The sequence below is a fragment of the Nymphaea colorata genome, chromosome 13 (genome assembly GCF_008831285.2).
Source record: "Nymphaea colorata isolate Beijing-Zhang1983 chromosome 13, ASM883128v2, whole genome shotgun sequence".
NCBI classification, from domain to species: Eukaryota; Viridiplantae; Streptophyta; class Magnoliopsida; order Nymphaeales; family Nymphaeaceae; genus Nymphaea; species Nymphaea colorata.
In genome coordinates, this window is record NC_045150.1 from 13,096,326 (window position 1) to 13,113,353 (window position 17,028).

The following is a 17,028-nucleotide window of genomic DNA, read 5'->3' on the forward strand; positions in this document are numbered from 1 at the left end:
TTGCAGAGAAAATCAAGCAAATGGTCATCCTTCACCCCTTGCAAGGAAGAAGATCGTTATCCCTTGGCCAGCACAAGAAATCCCTGCCAAGGGAAAGTGCTGTAGTTCATAATTCGTCTCTATTTTCCTTTTAGGCGGTGTGGTTTCGCTTCAGTTTTGCGGTAAGGATTATTAGAGGATTCCAGTGATCCTTGCGTCTATTGTAAATCTCTATTTGTTTTACTTTTATGGTCCGTTGAGGCATTTTTCTGAACCTGGAGGAGAATTTGTTGGTTGAAGAACTCGCTGCCTGACTAGGAAGCCATGTGAAAAGATTTCATGGTTAATTGGTTTGTTCTGCAAATCGTCTGCGTGGTTATCTGTTTGCCATCTCAATTTCGCAGTGATGAGTTAAAGTTTTCCCTCGACGAAAGTGAAAGAACTACTGCAGTTCAAAATGGCCTCATTTCGAACTGTGGAACGGAAAGAAAGAAGGACCAAATAGGTGGTGAAACGTGCATCGTACGGTGAATGAAACGACAGAGGCGGCAACTTATCAGCACATATTCGATCTGTCAACTCAATTATTGCTAAAATCTTGGTGAGAGTATTTGCCTAACAAAAATGGAGCATGACGGGTGCAAATGGCGAGTAAAAGCTCTTTCACAGAACTCATTCTATATGAAAGAAATTTACAAATTTGTCTTAAATTGTAAATTCACCATTTTGGGGAAGAAACACCCATTACTCAAACTTTAACATGCAGAACCCTACCAGCTCACAAAGCCATTCCAACTTGCTAGAAGTGTTTTAAGAGTTGTGTAACTGACGTCGGAAGATCCTTGTGCGCTTTCCATAATGTCTCTACAACTTTGAGACTTCTTTGGAGGAGCAAGTCAACAAAACAGGGTGCAAACTCACAGGAAAAACATCTGTAATTGATCATAAATTTTCAAATTCACGTGCTGGTTTACCATAACATGGTTAATTTTCAGTGATAAAACGTGAGGTGCGATCTTAAGAAATTAAAGCAAGGGCTTTCTCAAACTCACGTGATGGTTTACTATAACATGGTTAATTGACAATAAGAAAACGTGAGCTGCAACCTTAAGAAATCAACGCAGGGTTTTATCAAACCGCAAATGAATCCACATCAAACCTAGTAAACCATGCCTAGGCTCCACAGTAAATCACAAAGGCAATAAGGTAATCAACACACAAACAGATTGCTATAAACTAATTGATTTTTCAAGGTTACATTGACAAGCTGGCCATAAATGGGGGATATGCAAAGCATGAACTTGCCACTGAAAAACAGTTGAAACATGAGAGAGCGTACACAAGGGGCTTCATCATGAAAAAGGTTAGCTGACACAGCCCTTGTGGTTCTCATCCTCGGTCTTTTGCAATGACGAAGACTGGCCCACTAAGCCTATCAAGCAATTCCTGATATTCTACTTGTGATACCATGATACTCAGATTTGTTCTTCCTTTCCAACATCCGATAGCAATTGTTGACCCATCAACATCAATCGTATCAGGAACAGGACCTCCCCTAGAACAAAAAAAGTGGAAGTACATGAAGAAATGTGACATAGCATCAAGAAAGTCCCTCGTCAAACCGAGACTTAAGGCTTTCGATAACTCCAACTGTTAATTAGAAGAAAAAGATAATTGGATAAAAGACACGTAATTTACCTTTATGCAACACAACAACCTGCAGACAACTCTGAAGCCTTTTCACCAAACTCAGCATCACAAAAGTCTGCAAACTTAACTGTACGATATTTTAAGAGATGCACAAAGTCTTTTAGTGATGCGTGGATCTGCTGTTTGGTCATATATGGCAGCAAGAGGGGTAAACCTTCAGAAGATATCCTAAAGGCACATGAAGTAGACGAATCCTTTGATGTCTGCCTTTTCCTGACAAAAGAAGGCACCCAGTCTAACAGGCAAGAAAGGAATATACCTAAAGTTCCAAACTACAGGCAATTTATTCCTCAAAATGTCACTCTGTCTAACCATACTTCAGCAAATAGATGACTTGCAGACGAGTGAGAGAGAGAGAGCTACTGGGAAAGCTATAATTTAGCAGAGCAGGAGCACAAAAATTTAGAAGGCACTCCTCTTTTTAGGATTTTTCTCATCAGAATATCAAATTGATGACCTAAAACCCATCAATCAAGCTCCCAGCATATTGCAAACATATATTACTACAGTGTACATAATAACATTTCATTTCTTATGACCAAGCTAAACCATGAAGTACTTACAATAATATTTGAGAAGGAACTACCAAACAAACATGCACTATCATTAACATGAATAGCAAATAACTACATGATCGTCCAATGTATTGAACACAAGAAATGCCATATACAGTCAATGTGAAAATATTGTTCTTCAATATGGTGACATCTGGAGGCAATAAAATCAAGTCGAGTAAGAACTGCATCTATTTCATGAGAACAGGAAACCAGTTTTTGCAACCACCTGTAATTTTAGCAAGTTCAGATACAAACTAAAGAAAGGAATAAATTGATTTCAATCCTAAAGTTCCTCTACAAGGTCACTTGGAGAAATGACTAGGACAAACAACAGTTACTTCTATACAGGCAAAAACGAAAAAAAAAATGATGAAAAGGGAGGAACTTACAAAAGTTTTCAATCCAAGAGATCTTATCTTTAGCTGCTGACCAACACAAAAATTCAACCTGATGACGTCATGAACGGACTTTGATATATAGTATATCCTTTTCACATGGTGGACATCATCATTTCGAGTTACAAGATGTCCATGAAGGGGCAATGATTCATCAATGCCATAAAAGTTTCTTAAATTATTAATTATGTTATCATCCATGAAGAATACAACAGGATCGACTCCTCTCCATTTTCCCTGGATCTGCAACTTTCCTCTCCCAACTCCCTCCCTGTTCAAGTCAGTCATGCCATCCTCACATTCTTCAGCCTTCTCCATCTCATTGCCTTCTGGACAGAGCTCAGAGTGGTCTGCTTCTGAACCAAATTCTAAAGTGGTCTGCTTCTGAACCAAATTCCCTGTTCATCCAAAGAATCTGAGGCCACACTTCCCTCAGCTAAATCACCATTATCATCACTTGGTGCATTAACAATTATGCTTGTATTACCCGTGCATGATGCCTCATTGACCTCCTTTGCTGGCCCTCCAGTCTTGCCACTTTCATCCGTATAACCTACTTGCTTACTTGGCCTGTCTGTAGCAGAAATTAAAGATAAACAGGCATTTAGATTATATCTTCAATTAGTAGCAAGTAAGCACTTAGTGAAGCATTTACTTCTAATGAAGTTGATAAAAAACTAAGGTGTATTACTTGGTAATTTAATGTTGATAATGACATACAGTACAGAAAATCCAACAGGAAAATGCTAAAGTCAGAACAGTATGTTAAAAAAGAAATGAACAAAGATAAATGCTGATGTCAAACAAGAAAGGATCTCATGAAGCAGGATAATTCTATTTCTAACATATGATGTAGTCTTTTGTTGGGTCCTATTCATCCATGGTCTACAACTTAAGCTAACTCGACATAACAAGAGGAAGAAGAAAAAGGAAAAACTTCAGTAAAAAAAGGAAATACAGCAAGCAATTAAACAGTCTAGGATACCTCTTGAATGAGAAATTTTTGGAGGACAGCAATTGAAAAGGCTCCTCCATTTTGGTCATGTGGCAAAATCCTCATACATCGTTCCAAAGGAAAGTTCGAAACTTCTTTTGCTTTAGGTTTTGGATTTCTTGGAGTTATGGATTGAGAGCAAAACTTTTCTGTCTCATTTTCCTCACAAGTCTTACTCGAAGCAATGCCGTCACCCACATCACAGTTACCTCTTTCAAGAGGGAAGTTTTCATCGAAATTTTCATCAATTTGACATTGCTTCTGCAAAGAGGTATCAGTTTGTAGCTCATTCACATTGACTGATATCTCTTCTTCACCAAAAGCAGATGCTTCCCTTGGCTCCCCAGCTTGACCTGAAGGGAACATGCTGGGCACTATCACTGCCTTTCTGTTAGAAGGAACTTCTTCGTAAGAAGTCAGCCAGCAACCCTTATCCCACACCTGCATTGTTAGTATCAGCATTCATAAATTAATTGATGTTTTGACATTTCCAAGTAAAGCTACCATAAGAATACAAATTAAGAAATGCTTGAAGCTGGGTACAATCATAAAACATGATTCAATAATGTTTATGTCAGAGACAGACAATGAGACATGGTAAGCTCAGGAATCATTAAAAAGGAAAGTGGCCGATCCTTGTCAAAGGCAAACCAAATAGCTTTGTCCTCACTCCTGAGTCTATTACATAAAAGTATTACGACAGAACATTCCCTTTTCTAGATGGCAACACCAATTATTACCAGATTATACACCCAACAAATGGAAATCTACACATGATAAAAGAACACTATTAAGACAAATTCCAAAGTGCAATTATTTTGTTTTTGAATGAACAGTGAACCATTCACCTGTACAGGGTAGCAGCTTACATTTTGATAAAATACTTACTTCTTTAGGTGTGGTGTTGGTGAAAGTAATGAAGTTATTCATGAAGTTAGCAAATGGAGTCCTAAAGTGCATGGTGCTCGTGAGGTGTTGAAAGAGATTGAATTCAAATTTGAAGCAATGGATGTCTTGTAATTCAGTCATTCAGGGAGAGAAAGCTTCTATGTGTAGAAAATCTGCTTCTAAATGATTGGCAATATATTTGCTGAAATACTTGAAGCCTCTAAATTAGCAAAGCATGCTTTCTAAGGGGACACACACACTGGGTCCTGGACATACATTGCCTAGTTGCAAATGCATTTCAAATTACTACATGCTCTTTCCAGGCATTATAAAATAAATTCAGCACCTTCTTAAAAATATGTTTTGAATAAATAATCAATTAACAGCGGCTACAGTCTTGTTTACTGTATCTTTTCCACCCAACAAAGAATATCTTGTTCATTTTGTCAAAACAAAAACTTTGTGTTGACAAACGCTAGCAGAAACTAAACTAAGTTCAGTTAATGAAAAAATAACTGCAGTAAATTTGGGTTTCAGCTGTACAGAAGTAGAAGAACATTTTTGTTGCTCATAAAAGGACAATTATGTGGTGCACATGAAGGCAGAGATTCTAACCTTCCATGTCTTAAGACCAGGACGCCTGATCAACTGGGGAAGCTCGGCAGAGACATCCAAAAGCCCCAGGGTGAGGCGCCTAGGCAATCCAAACACAAAATAGTACTCTTTTTGGTCTTAATGGGTAAGAAGTAAATCTCTCTTGGTTCATTTATCTTCTAAAATATTGATTCCAGTGGAGTTTTTTCAAAATTCCCACTTTCATTCTTTTCTCTGTCTTTTCCTCCTTTTTCTGGTGATTACGCCCTACCTAGGCCCTTTTATGATGTCTGCCACCTAGGCCCATGTAGCACTTTTAACTGCATATGTTACAACAAAGAGATTCATGACTAACTAATCTGATACTCTACATTCAACTGAAAAAACAAAAAGTCTGTGTTCCATAATGAATCATCAGACAGCCAGAGTACAAAGACAGCTTTAGGGGAAATGGTGATACAAGCAGCCAGAACATCCGAATTCATCCAGCCACACAATATGTTTATCATATCTATGATGTAATGAGTAAATCTCTCTTGTAGAAAACACCTGCAAATAATAAATGAATGCAGGTGTCAAACCCTCTACGAGGAGACATTTGGATCGAGTGCTAAGGTCGTATTCCTCCCACAAAAGGCAGCCATCTTTTTCACGGGTGTTGGACCTATCAGTTCTTACCATCCCGTAGGATGCTTGGTGTTTACTTAAGAAGCGAGTTCCTGTAGTCGGGCATTAGGCCTGAATAGTGCGACTTATGATCTTGAAAGCATGTAGTTCCCTTCCGTGTGTTTGTATCGGTAGATTATGATTTGTGTGCCTTTTTCCGCAAACATAGGATTCCAGAAAGGTTATGATAACTAGCTCTCTTGGCTCCTAAAGTCCAATGTAGTAACATAAAATTCATGCCCTAACCCAATGCAATTTGGACCCAATTGTTATTGGAACTTGATATGGTTTATGATTGTATAGTCCTTGAAACGTGGACAATCTTAAGATTTCATACGGTGAGAAGAAGAAAATGGTCATCTTGACCAGACTGCCACAATCCGGCCCCTTTTCTAATCTTGATGACTATGGAATCAAAGAGGTAGAATAGATAGATGGATGTACATAAAGATATGTACACGTTCAGCATTCGATGCATCACGCACAGAGGCCAGAAGCAGACAAGAAGAAGAAGAAGGAGAAAACATGGTTCGCGGATCCTGGAATTGTTATTGGTCGATGCAAAGGGCATCCACAACACCGAATTCCTTGGTGACCATCATTTCCTTTTCTGTCTTCTTTGTAGTGTCTTTCTCTCTATCTCACATAGAGGGGACGAAGGGACTTCACATGCATATTTTACTGCTTCACAAGAAATGAAGGAGACAACAATCTCATTTCACCTGTTCCCCTTTGTTATTCACTCCATGTGCACTGCTTTTATCTGACCCCCTTTTTTCTGGATAATGGTACTCTCTCTCTTTTCTTTGTATTTGGATTTTCTTTTCTTTCTTGGGTTTCTGATTTGTAGATTTGGATGTTAAAAGATTAATTAATTGGTTAATCAGGGAAGATGGATCCATACGTGGTGATTCAATGCAGGAACTATGAATGCAAGAGCAGTATCTTTGGTGACACTACGTAAGCTTTATTTTTCTTTCAGTTTTCCTTTCAATTGATATGATAGATATATAAGCACGTGTCTCCAATTGAACAGTTATAAATCAAACAACAACTAATTAATCAGTCTTTTACTCCTAATCTCAAAAACCGATTGAAGACTCTCAAATATGGACTCAAGTTAAGAAGATCATCACTAATAAGGTGTATAATAAACAAACTGGAATCTTGTCCTTAATTTGCCGTTGGACTTCGATCCATTTTCATTAATTTTTAATGAAAAAACAAATGAGAAGAGTGGTTAAATCGTTGCAGGCACGCTAATGTTATAATACATATGGGAGCCTTTCCTTTCTTTTTGTAGTTTTTTCCATTAATTGCTGAATTAAATTTGGAAACCAAAAAAAAAAGTATCGCAACGGTCATCTTTTGAAGAGATACTTTTCATCGCTTTCTTTTCTCATTTCCAATGTCAATTTCTCTCTCACATCTCGGTCTTTCGAGGCCTCTCTGATCTCTCACAGACTGAGTTAACTACTGTCTGGGGCGGCTCCGGCAACCAGCGACTCACCGGAGCATCGCCGGAGCGAATAGCCGGCGACCACCCACCATGGTAACTGTAGGAGGTCTCTCTCTCTTTCTCTCTCTTAACGCTACCAACCTTCTGCTTCGAGGCGGAGGGATTCTGGAAACAGAGGAAACCCTCTCAAGCGGAGGGTTTCAGAGTTCAGAGAAAACCCTCTGCCTTGAGGCAAAGGGTTTCCTCTGCAAATCCTATGCCTCAAGGCGGAGGGGTTCAAAGAGTTTCTTTGAGACTTTCTCTTCGAGGTGGAGGATTTTTTTGAAGACCCTCCGCCTTGTGGCGGAGAGTTTCTGCGTCGAGGTACGTCGCCTTGAGGAGGAGGGTTTCAGAAAAACCTTCTTTAGAGAAATGCTTTCCCGTCCCAGCTCTCTCTCGACGAAGCACTCGCCCACCGCTACTGTCTCTCCCTTTCCTTCTCGACGTGTCGCTTCCCTCTTCTTCTTCTTCTCCTGCAATGCAAACTGTTTCATTCGAGCTCCCCTCTTCTTCATAGGTACTCATTCGCCTTTCTTCCCGCGAACCAGAGCTCCAAGCGAAGGTCCAATTTCATAGGCACCATCACCACGAGGCTCAGTTTCAGCATGACGCAGTTCAGCATCATCTCGAACCGGCGCTATTCGGCCGGCAGCTGGTAATCTATTGAGCAATCTAGCAATCTATGGTCGAGAGCTTTTTTATGCTTTTGTAATGGACTCTTGAATTGTTTTGGCACTGATTTGTGTAAACATTGACTGCTAATCGTGGTAACTTGTATTTCAATGGTTATATTAGGCTGGTTGATTGATTTACCGGTCTTGTTTTTGGGTGCTTGCTTTCCAATTATCTCAAAGTTATTTTTTGGTTTGTAAGACAGGTAGAATTTAGATTCTATATGGTTTATAACTAATGCTGCATCTGTACCTTCTTGCGCATTGATTACAGACTGAATGCTTAGGTATTATAATTTGAACTGCAGACTTGTATGATGATTTTGCTTTGATTTATGCATATCTTTTTTTCGTCTTATTGCTTAAAGGGTTATTTTTTAGCAAATATTATTTGTGCTATCTAGCAAGGTGCATGGTCTGTAGTTTGGCATACCATTCGGAGTTTTACCAAAAATCCAAATCTATAGTTGTCATTATTCTTTAACTGATGTTTTTAGAAAATTCACCGTATAGGATTGGTTTTGTAGAAATATGCAACGTAAGAGAGAAATAGAGAAGAAACACACGATGTACGTGGAAAACCTCAAGAAGAGGTGAAAAACCACGGAGAAGCTCTAACCTAGGGGCAAAACCGCAACCCTAGGAGAGAGAAAATTATATCCACTTAAACAACAAATTTACAATAGGTGGAGATTATAAGAGAGAGAGGTAGAGAGCTTGCCTAGGGTACCGAGCCAGCCTCGGTATCCATGCCCATGGGACTGGGTCCATATCCGGACCCGGTTCCCTATTACAAGTTATTCTAACAGGTTTATTTTGTTCTTTCTTGAAGAAAGTGAAGAGCTTAACCCAAACCATTTGCCAAACTTGCAATCAGTTGAGGACCCGACATTTATGGGAACTTGTCGCCCTTAATCTAACCTTTTTGTGTATAGAAGACACTACTCTTATGGGAGTATTGGTGAAGTTTGTTTTTCTACCCAGCCAACCTATCTTGTTATTCAATTTGCCGTGTCTTTAGGGAGTATAGTTCCTTCCTCCTTTTGATATACCATTTGATGTCATGAATTTTTATAAAGAGAAAATTTTAAATTTTGCTTAAAAGCATTTTTAAAATTGTTTTCTCACACAATGGTATATGCCTTTGGTTTTTCTTAGTACCCTCTCAAGTAAAAGGAGAAAATTTTAAGTTTTTGTTGTCAATCAATGGAAGAGGAAAGCTGAAAAATTCTTTTATATGAGCAGTAAGGAAAAATCTTATGAAGTTGAGAAAGTCAAGACTAGAAAATGCTATCGACTTTGATGATCAAGCATCTACAAGGATTCAACAGGAAAATATCTTGAGAGAAAAGCCATAATGCTTCGTAAGATCTTGGTAGGTAGCAAAATGAGAGTTGAGAGATGGGCTCGTGGCTTGTGTCCTCGTTCCTCTGAGTCGTTAATCGAGAGTACCGGGTAGGCATATAGGTGATTTATGTCTGTCCCGCGAAGATGACGACTTATGAACCTTTGGCTCATCGAAGCCCGTAAGCTGAAACGGGTGGGACATGTGACAAAGCTACACATTACCACCAAAGCGGTGGAGCTTCGTAGTAGCCTTTGGGGTGGTGAGGTATACCCTCAAAGGTGAAGGTCGGCCTTGAAAAAAAGAAAAAGAAAAAATCCAAAATCCAAAAAGGCAAATGCAAAGGAAAGAAAGAAAGAAAAGAAGAAAAAACATAAAAAAAAGTGCTTGCCAAGAGATGAAAAACATGAAGGTTGAACTCGCTGGAATTGAATGTGACAATCTTTCATAGATGTGCAATGCTGGGGTCAATATCTGCTTCTTTTTTTTATTACCTAAGATGCCAAGGATGATTCCTTTATGTTCACATTTTTGAAATTGAATGACATTCCTTCTATAGATTTGACGACATTGATGCAAAATGAATCTTGATGCTTGTATGGTACTATGGGTAAATGAAGGCCATATTATTTGCACAACACGAGCACTCTTGTTTATGAATTAATTTATCGTTTTTGAACTATTTCAAAGTGAAAACTTGACATCTCTTGTTATATTTGTAGGCTTCCTAGGCATAGGATGAACTAACCAATTCCCGGTGGTCTTGAAAGATATTTGCCATTTTATTACCAAACCGTTTGTGCACTCATGCTGAGTGTGATGAATTTTCCATCATATCCTCTGCCTTAAGAGAGGTAAGTGTATTCAACATAACCCAGATGGTTGAGTCTGTCATGGAAGGCCTCTTATCTCTTTTCAAAAGAATTAGTCGATTTTGAATTTTTATATTTTTGAAAAGTTCCATCCTTCGAAGCAGCATGAGATTTATGTCCCTGGGTCCTTCATGGTTTTAGACCAGGTTTGTACTCAGTTTCTTCATGTCTTGTTAGTCGAATAGATGCTTTAGTAAGGTACATGTCCACCATAGGTCAAGGTCATTGGTTTGATTTGTTTTCAGGAGGATCACATTCTAGTTTAGATAGAGTATTTTAGTTTTGTTGAGTTGACCCATTGTTGGTTTGAATTTATGGTAGTTCAATTTTTTCTTTTTATTGCCTGCTTTATTGGTTTTCCAGCATAGTGCTTGTCATGTTTATTTTTCACTTTCATTGTGAAATGGGTTTGTTTAGGAGCTTTGTTGACTTAGTTATTTGGCACTTTGGTTTTCATTTTTCAATGTATTTGCTTGATTCTTTTAATAAATAAAATCTGATCAAGTTCATGAGTATGTTGGTTGTGTCGCATTCTCATATAGTCTTTTGAATTGCATATCATACATTGCTTAAGTTGTAGGTTTCTTGGCTGAATATCTATGATGACAGCTTCATCGCATCTAAGGGGCATGTCAACTGCGAGTTTAAGTCATGCTGTTTTGTTTAAAAGTGCATATCTATTTTCAATAATTTTAGGTTTCTGGAGGTAGGAACTGGAACTAGTGATGGTGCACTACATTAAGAGTTGAAGGTGGTGTCTCTCGCTTTCTCAGTTTCTCTCGTATGATACACATTCATGGGTTTAGGATGTGGGGAAACTGTAGAGCCATGTTATATTTTCCCATGCAAGTCAGCTTAACCTAGCAAGAAATCTGTTGTTTTCAATTATGGGATCTTTTTCTTCACATTTTTATCTTAGCAAAGTTTTGATTAGCCTTATGAACTTTATGTTTGGAAGAATGCTTCATTAACAGAGGGGGCACTTGAGCATGTTGGATTCCAAAAATTGGTAAATAGGTAGCTGAGTTTGTGTTTCATTTTTGTGCAGTCCCTACTTATTTCTCTTCTTGCTAAGTGTTGGAGCCCGCGGCCGGGAGGGATGCCAGAGGCAGCCGACCGCGGTCCTGATCGCCCAGAATCTCTCTCGGAGGGGGAGAACACCAATGGAACAGTAACCGGCCTCTCTGGAAACGGTGATGGCAGGGAGGATGTGCAGGTAACAGGGAGGCTAACGGAGGGTCTTGCAGGCGGTGTGGGCGTCAGATGGGTGAAGGGAAATGGCAGAGGATGCGTGGGCAGCGATCGGTGGAGTCTCCTCAACCCGGGATGGGCTTCAGGCGAAGGAGAGCTCGTTGAAGGCAGCCATAGAAGGTGGAACGGAGCATACACAGGAAGAAGAAGGGGAAGAAGAAAACATCATTCTCATTGATGAAATGAGATGGAATCCAAGGGGGCTGCCGCCGGGAATGGCGTCCGGCGACCTTCTGGGTAGAACCTCCAGGAACGACCCTCTTGGGAATCCTCTCTCAAAGCATACCTCAACAATGGCTGCCTCCCCCCTTATGAAGGAGGAGGATGAAGGCCCAACGGCCTCCCACGGCTCGCGTGGGAGGTGGCCGACCAGCGTCTCGGTTCGACAGCCTTGTCGAACCGGGTCGGGGGCGGCGAGTCGCCCCGGGTCTTTAAGAGACTAGGGTCCCAAATCCGATACAAGAAACTCGGATCCGGACCCCAGTCCTGATCCCCCAAAAAGTCCGTGCCCGGATCCATAAGACTGCGCATGCATCCGGGTCTACAAAAGTGACGGGCCAACCCGCCTCACAAATTCGGACCCGTGTCCGTTTATTCCCTGAGTGTCCCCCCTATACAGTGTCAGCACCCCCTCGTCGTGTCAGGCATCACAGCAGGGACGTGTCCCATCAAAATGACACCCATGTCCCGCTGGAACTCCTCCCGGCTAGGGTGCGCCCGTCGCTACCGAGCCTTCTCGCCCGAGTGTTGCCGCGTCGCCTGGTAGGTCGCGCGCAGGGGCGTCGGCCAGCCCGCCTAGCGCTCGGACGTCGGTCGGCCCTGGCCGCTGGTCGGCCAGGCGGCAGTCATCAGTGCTGCTGTCTCCCTCAGTCCCTTCTGCACCTGCCCTGGCCCGAGCGAGGGAGGCTAAACCTCCCGTGGTGGTTGCCTCAGCCGCATGCACCTCCTGGCGGCCCGCGGGGTTAACCTCCCGTGTAGGTTTCCGGGCTGTGCCCGGCTCTTGCCTATGGTCTGAAACCTCCCTCTGATCTGCTCCGGGGTCATCACCCCCGCCTCCTGGCGCGTGGCCCATCTCATCCGTGGGCTGTGCGTGGCCTTCCGCCCTATCGGTGCCGGCTGCGGCCCTCATCCTGGACGCCGATGGATGGGCCGTATCAGATCCATCCCCCTTAGATGGAGCCTGTCCGCAGGCTCCTACCATAAGTAACCTCCTTGTCATACGGCCCGCCTTCTCTCTTTCTCGCCCATGTCCACGGCGTTGCCTATTACGGACGCGCGGAAAGTCCCTTGAGCATTGCCCTTCTCCGCCGGGATCCCAAGCAGTATGTGCTTGACCCATAAATGAACGGTCGGGGCTGAAACTACTGTCCTTGTCTGATGGCTGATTTGTGACCCTATGAGGCAGAAGTGGTGGATGGGAGATGGGCGGAAGTGGTGCCCAACCTTGCGCGTTGGGTGGTGCCATTTGGAAGTAATGGTCGGTCGTCCCTTCACCCAAGGCACCCTTAGAAGTGCTGCCATGTCCAAAGGCAAAAAGGGTTACTTCATCCCCCTTTTCCTTGGTGAACCGTATTGTCAAGCCACTTGGGTTTAGGACAACATCCCTTAGTGTTCGCAGCCAAGGGCTGCCTAGGACCACATCGGGTCCACACCCCACAAATACATATAGATCTGCCCGGAACTTATAACTTTGGATCTGGATTTCCATGTCCTTACATTCAGCACAAAGGGCCTCCCTTATGTCACCTCCATCTTCCCTATTGCTAGTGAAGTGTCCTCTTGCCCCTCCCCAAATCCATCGAGCAACTTGGCGGTTTATGAGGTTACAAGAGAGATTGCCATCCACAAGCAACACTACGCCCATGGTACGTATGTATCCTCGTAGCATTAGGCCCCCATCTCCATTGCTGGGATGCCTACTTCGGTCCTCACTCTCATCACCCCGGTTGTGTATATCTTTATCGTCTCCCTTGGGAAATCCGGTTGGAGGCTCGGAGGAAACCTCTCCCCTTGATCTGTCCTTGAGGCTAGGGGAATGTCCACATGGGCGTCTTGGTCCCCATTTCGCTCCAGCATGGGAGCTTGGTCCTCTCTCGTCAGGATTTAACGGTTCTAGGGGAGTCAAGCACCGATGATGGAATGGAGAATAGCTTGGTTGCTGCCTGCCCTTGTCGGCCTGCGGAATACCATTCCTCTTGCTTGCCTTGTCCCACGTAAGTGACTGGCGTCCCTCTCGAATGGCAGGCGGTATGAGCCCCACCTTGGGCTCGGTCCTCTCTTTCACTAGGTGGTGGTGGGCAGTCCTGAGTTCGGCCCTAGCCTCTTGGTCCAACTCATCTCCACCTTTCTCTTGTGAGGCCAAGAATCCCACCTTACATGAAAAACCTCATGACGATGAAGCCTTCGGGCTGCTCTTAGTAATGTTAGGCCCCTTGGTGCACGCGGGAGGAAGTCTCCTACAATGTGGAGGCAACTCTCGGTTTAGCTCCCCCCTAGGTGGCTGTTGGGAGGGATTTTCAGGCCTCTTATACCCGGTCCATCTGTGTCGGTCATAAAAGGTGGCAACCGAAGAGTAGCTCTTACCATTTCGGGCTGCCCAACATGGGATTTGTATCCTTCCGACGTGCCCGGCTTTATGGTGATGGGCTGCCTTCTCGTTAATGGGTTGGACCATTCCGGGAGGTCCCCTTCCCAAGATGCCTGCGTGTTTATGCCAAGGTAGGAGGGCTACCGGTTTGGTGGAAGGGCATCAGTCCTTGACATCTCTTCAGCCCAACGCCCCTTGCTTGGGGAAGATCTTCTAATACCCGTTGGTTTGTCACTGACATAAGTCCTGCCCGCTCTCCTCATAGCTTTGGGAGCATTTGTCCCTCCCATCTCGGCCGACTTCAACCATTCCGGTCCAAGATAGACTTGGCTGAATGCAGCCGGCTTCTCATTCTGTTTTAGCGCAACTCTACTGTGCACGGACAGCAAGGGCTCACGGCTCTGGCTGAAAGCCCGTGTCTTATGGTCCTCCTTGGTTGGAGGTCTGGTTGGCTTGGTGCCGCCCTTTTTGACATACATGCTTGGCGTCTCTAGAATCTTCAGGCTGATACAACTCGAGTTGGGTACTGAAGATTGATCCCAAATAGTTGCCGGACCAGCTAGGATGCTCCTACAATGAGTTCTCCCAAACTCGGTGGGTGGGCACTGATCGAGCGTCGCCGATGGGTGTCTCTCCGGGCACCCCGTCCCCCTTTTATCACGCTGTCCTTGCCATGTAGGGTCAGGGAACGGATGTGGCCCTCTTGGGTGGCGGTCACCTCGGGTGGGAGCCGGAGTTGGATCCGTAGGAAGGGCTGAATCTACTCTAGGAAGTAGCTCACCAAATTTTAGCTGATCGCTGGAATCCCGTGCTTCTGCTGGTTGTTTAGCCGCTCGGGATTCCCCCTCTTCTAGACCCATCTCATATACGTTTTCACTTCCCTTGTCTCCATCCATTTCTTGCCATTTCAGCCCGAGATAGATGTGATTATAGGCAGTGTATGGACCTATAGAACTCCGCTGGTTTGACTCTCGCTGAACCCCATGTGGTTTACCTTGTAAGCGAGGAACCCATCTACCCTTCAGTCTGGTTTTCCGTCTCAGCTTATATCTAAGACTTAGACCCTGTTTGGAGCCTCCCTTCCTTCCCCGGTCAAAACCCTCTTCATTCTTTCCACCGTCAAGATGACAATGTTGGACCTGTCCACAACCAGATGAGGGCGAGTTGTGGGCGACCCAATGGTTCGGGGTTTCCCGCGGGCTTACCATAGGCGGAAACAAGTCTGGTTCCTTTACGGGGTTGACCGTGAGCTGAGAGGGTCGTGCGGGTTCAGCTATGAACATGTCCGGGAGTGGGCTGGCGTCTCCACCTTGGAGGGGGAAGTTCCGAAAACCCCAACCCAGTTGGAATTTACCATCGGTCGGCGGTGGGGTGGCAGTGCCGCCATACCCCAAGCCCTCTTTTTGAAGAACCTCAATGCTGTCCATCCCCTCACGGACCTGCGTTGTGGCAGTCCCTAATTCTGCTCTAAACCGTTCGAGAGTGTTGCTCAAGCCTTCCATGACCACTGCGCCAAGCTCATCAACCTGCTGGGTAAGTTCGGAAGTCGGGGTCCAGTAGGTTTCCATCTTGCTTTTGATGGGATCATGCCTACAGTATCGCTGGATGGGCTGTTGAGTTCTCAACTCTATTTCGACGCTACCTTGGCTGCTAGGGAGCTCTCCTCCCCTCGGCACCGCTTCGCTCCCATCTTCTTTGGCGTCCAAGGGAGGTGTGGCTTGAACTTTCTCAGCCCCGTCAGTCCCTAATCTGCCCTTTCCAGAACTGGTTTGATGGGCGAGAGCTGGGTTGCTATCAGCCCTCCCCTCTCCGTGTTCGGGCCTCGGTGGGGGAAAGTCAAGGACTGCCAAGTCTCCCGAGTATCCTGGTATGGGATCGGGTGGAGCTCCTATCCCAAAGCGTGGAGGCGGCTCCTCAAACTGTCTTGCCCCCTGTCTCCCACGTTCTGCCCGAACCTGGCCGTGACCTCTGAAAATCCTCCTACCAGCCTGCTACCCGAAACGTGGTGGCTGTCGCTCGGGTGGAACCGGCTCATACTGCCCCGGGTCTCGCTGTACATAGACTCCTCTATCGAACGGTCTAGCTGAAATACCGCCGGTTCGATACGCTTCACTGCTCCTTGCACCCGGCGATTTCCCCCTTTCTTCTTTATCCGCGGGGGTACCTGTGTTGGCCCAACTCTTGGGGTCGGGCGGAGTCAAGTGGTGGCTCCCCCGACTCTCGTGGCCACCCAAGAGAGTAGTCCACCGGTCGATCTCGGGCTCGAGAGGGGATGTGAGGTCCCCTTGATCCCAGATTTGGGTCCCTTTGGGAGGGTTCCCCAAAATCGTAATGGCCTCTCCGTAACCCTCTTCCGTCGGGGTTAGGGTCGTCTCTAGCCCTTTGGCCGGTTGCCTCAAGACGGTCCTCCCTATTCCTTACTTGCCTTAGGGGTGCTCCCAGGTCGGCCCCTAAACGGTTCATCCTTTGGTTCATATTGTCTTGGAACATCAACCCGAGTGCTTCGAACTGTTGGTTGAGTTCCGACCTCCATATGCTCAGATCTTGGTTAGGCACTCGGGCGGAGTAAGTCTCCCCCCGTGGTGCTCGCTCCACTCCACCTTTAACAGTCGTGCACTCTTCTTGCGCCTCAGTGTCCTCGGCAACCATCGGCGCCCTTAGCCATGGCGCGCGCTGCTCAATGTCACGGTGTGGCTAGACTGTCTGCCCGCACTGCACTGCCCGGGCTGGCGTCAATCCGCTGTCCGACTGCTATAACCTGGCCGCACGTCGCCCACAACTGCCACTGCCGGCTGAGCTAAGACTGAAGCCTGCCCACTGCCGGGTATCACAAGGATGCTGCTCCTACCTCTCGTGGACGGCTGTACAAGGTTTCCCGGGCCTGTCAAAGGCCCTAGCTTGCCCGGAGGAGTACAAATCCCAGCCCCAACCTCACAACAAAACTCTCAAGAGCAAATATGGCTTTAAGGATTACAAATGCGTTCGATACATGGATTAAATCTCTCCCATCTCACTCAACAA

General features: G+C 44.8%; 2 protein-coding genes across 2 annotated transcripts in view; both read right to left on the reverse strand.

Annotated features, from left to right (window-relative positions):
- Positions 1–17,028, reverse strand: part of LOC116266854 (disease resistance protein RPS4B-like) — a 50,545-nt gene that overhangs the window by 6,536 nt on the left and 26,981 nt on the right. The window lies entirely within an intron of this gene.
- Positions 3,047–7,906, reverse strand: LOC126410661 (uncharacterized). Its single transcript, XM_050081119.1, has 4 exons — positions 7,827–7,906; positions 5,139–5,217; positions 3,627–4,076; positions 3,047–3,215 (listed from the first exon to the last, which is right to left on the reverse strand). The coding sequence occupies exons 1-4, from the start codon at positions 7,904–7,906 to the stop codon at positions 3,195–3,197; spliced, it is 630 nt and encodes a 209-aa protein (XP_049937076.1). The 3' UTR covers positions 3,047–3,194.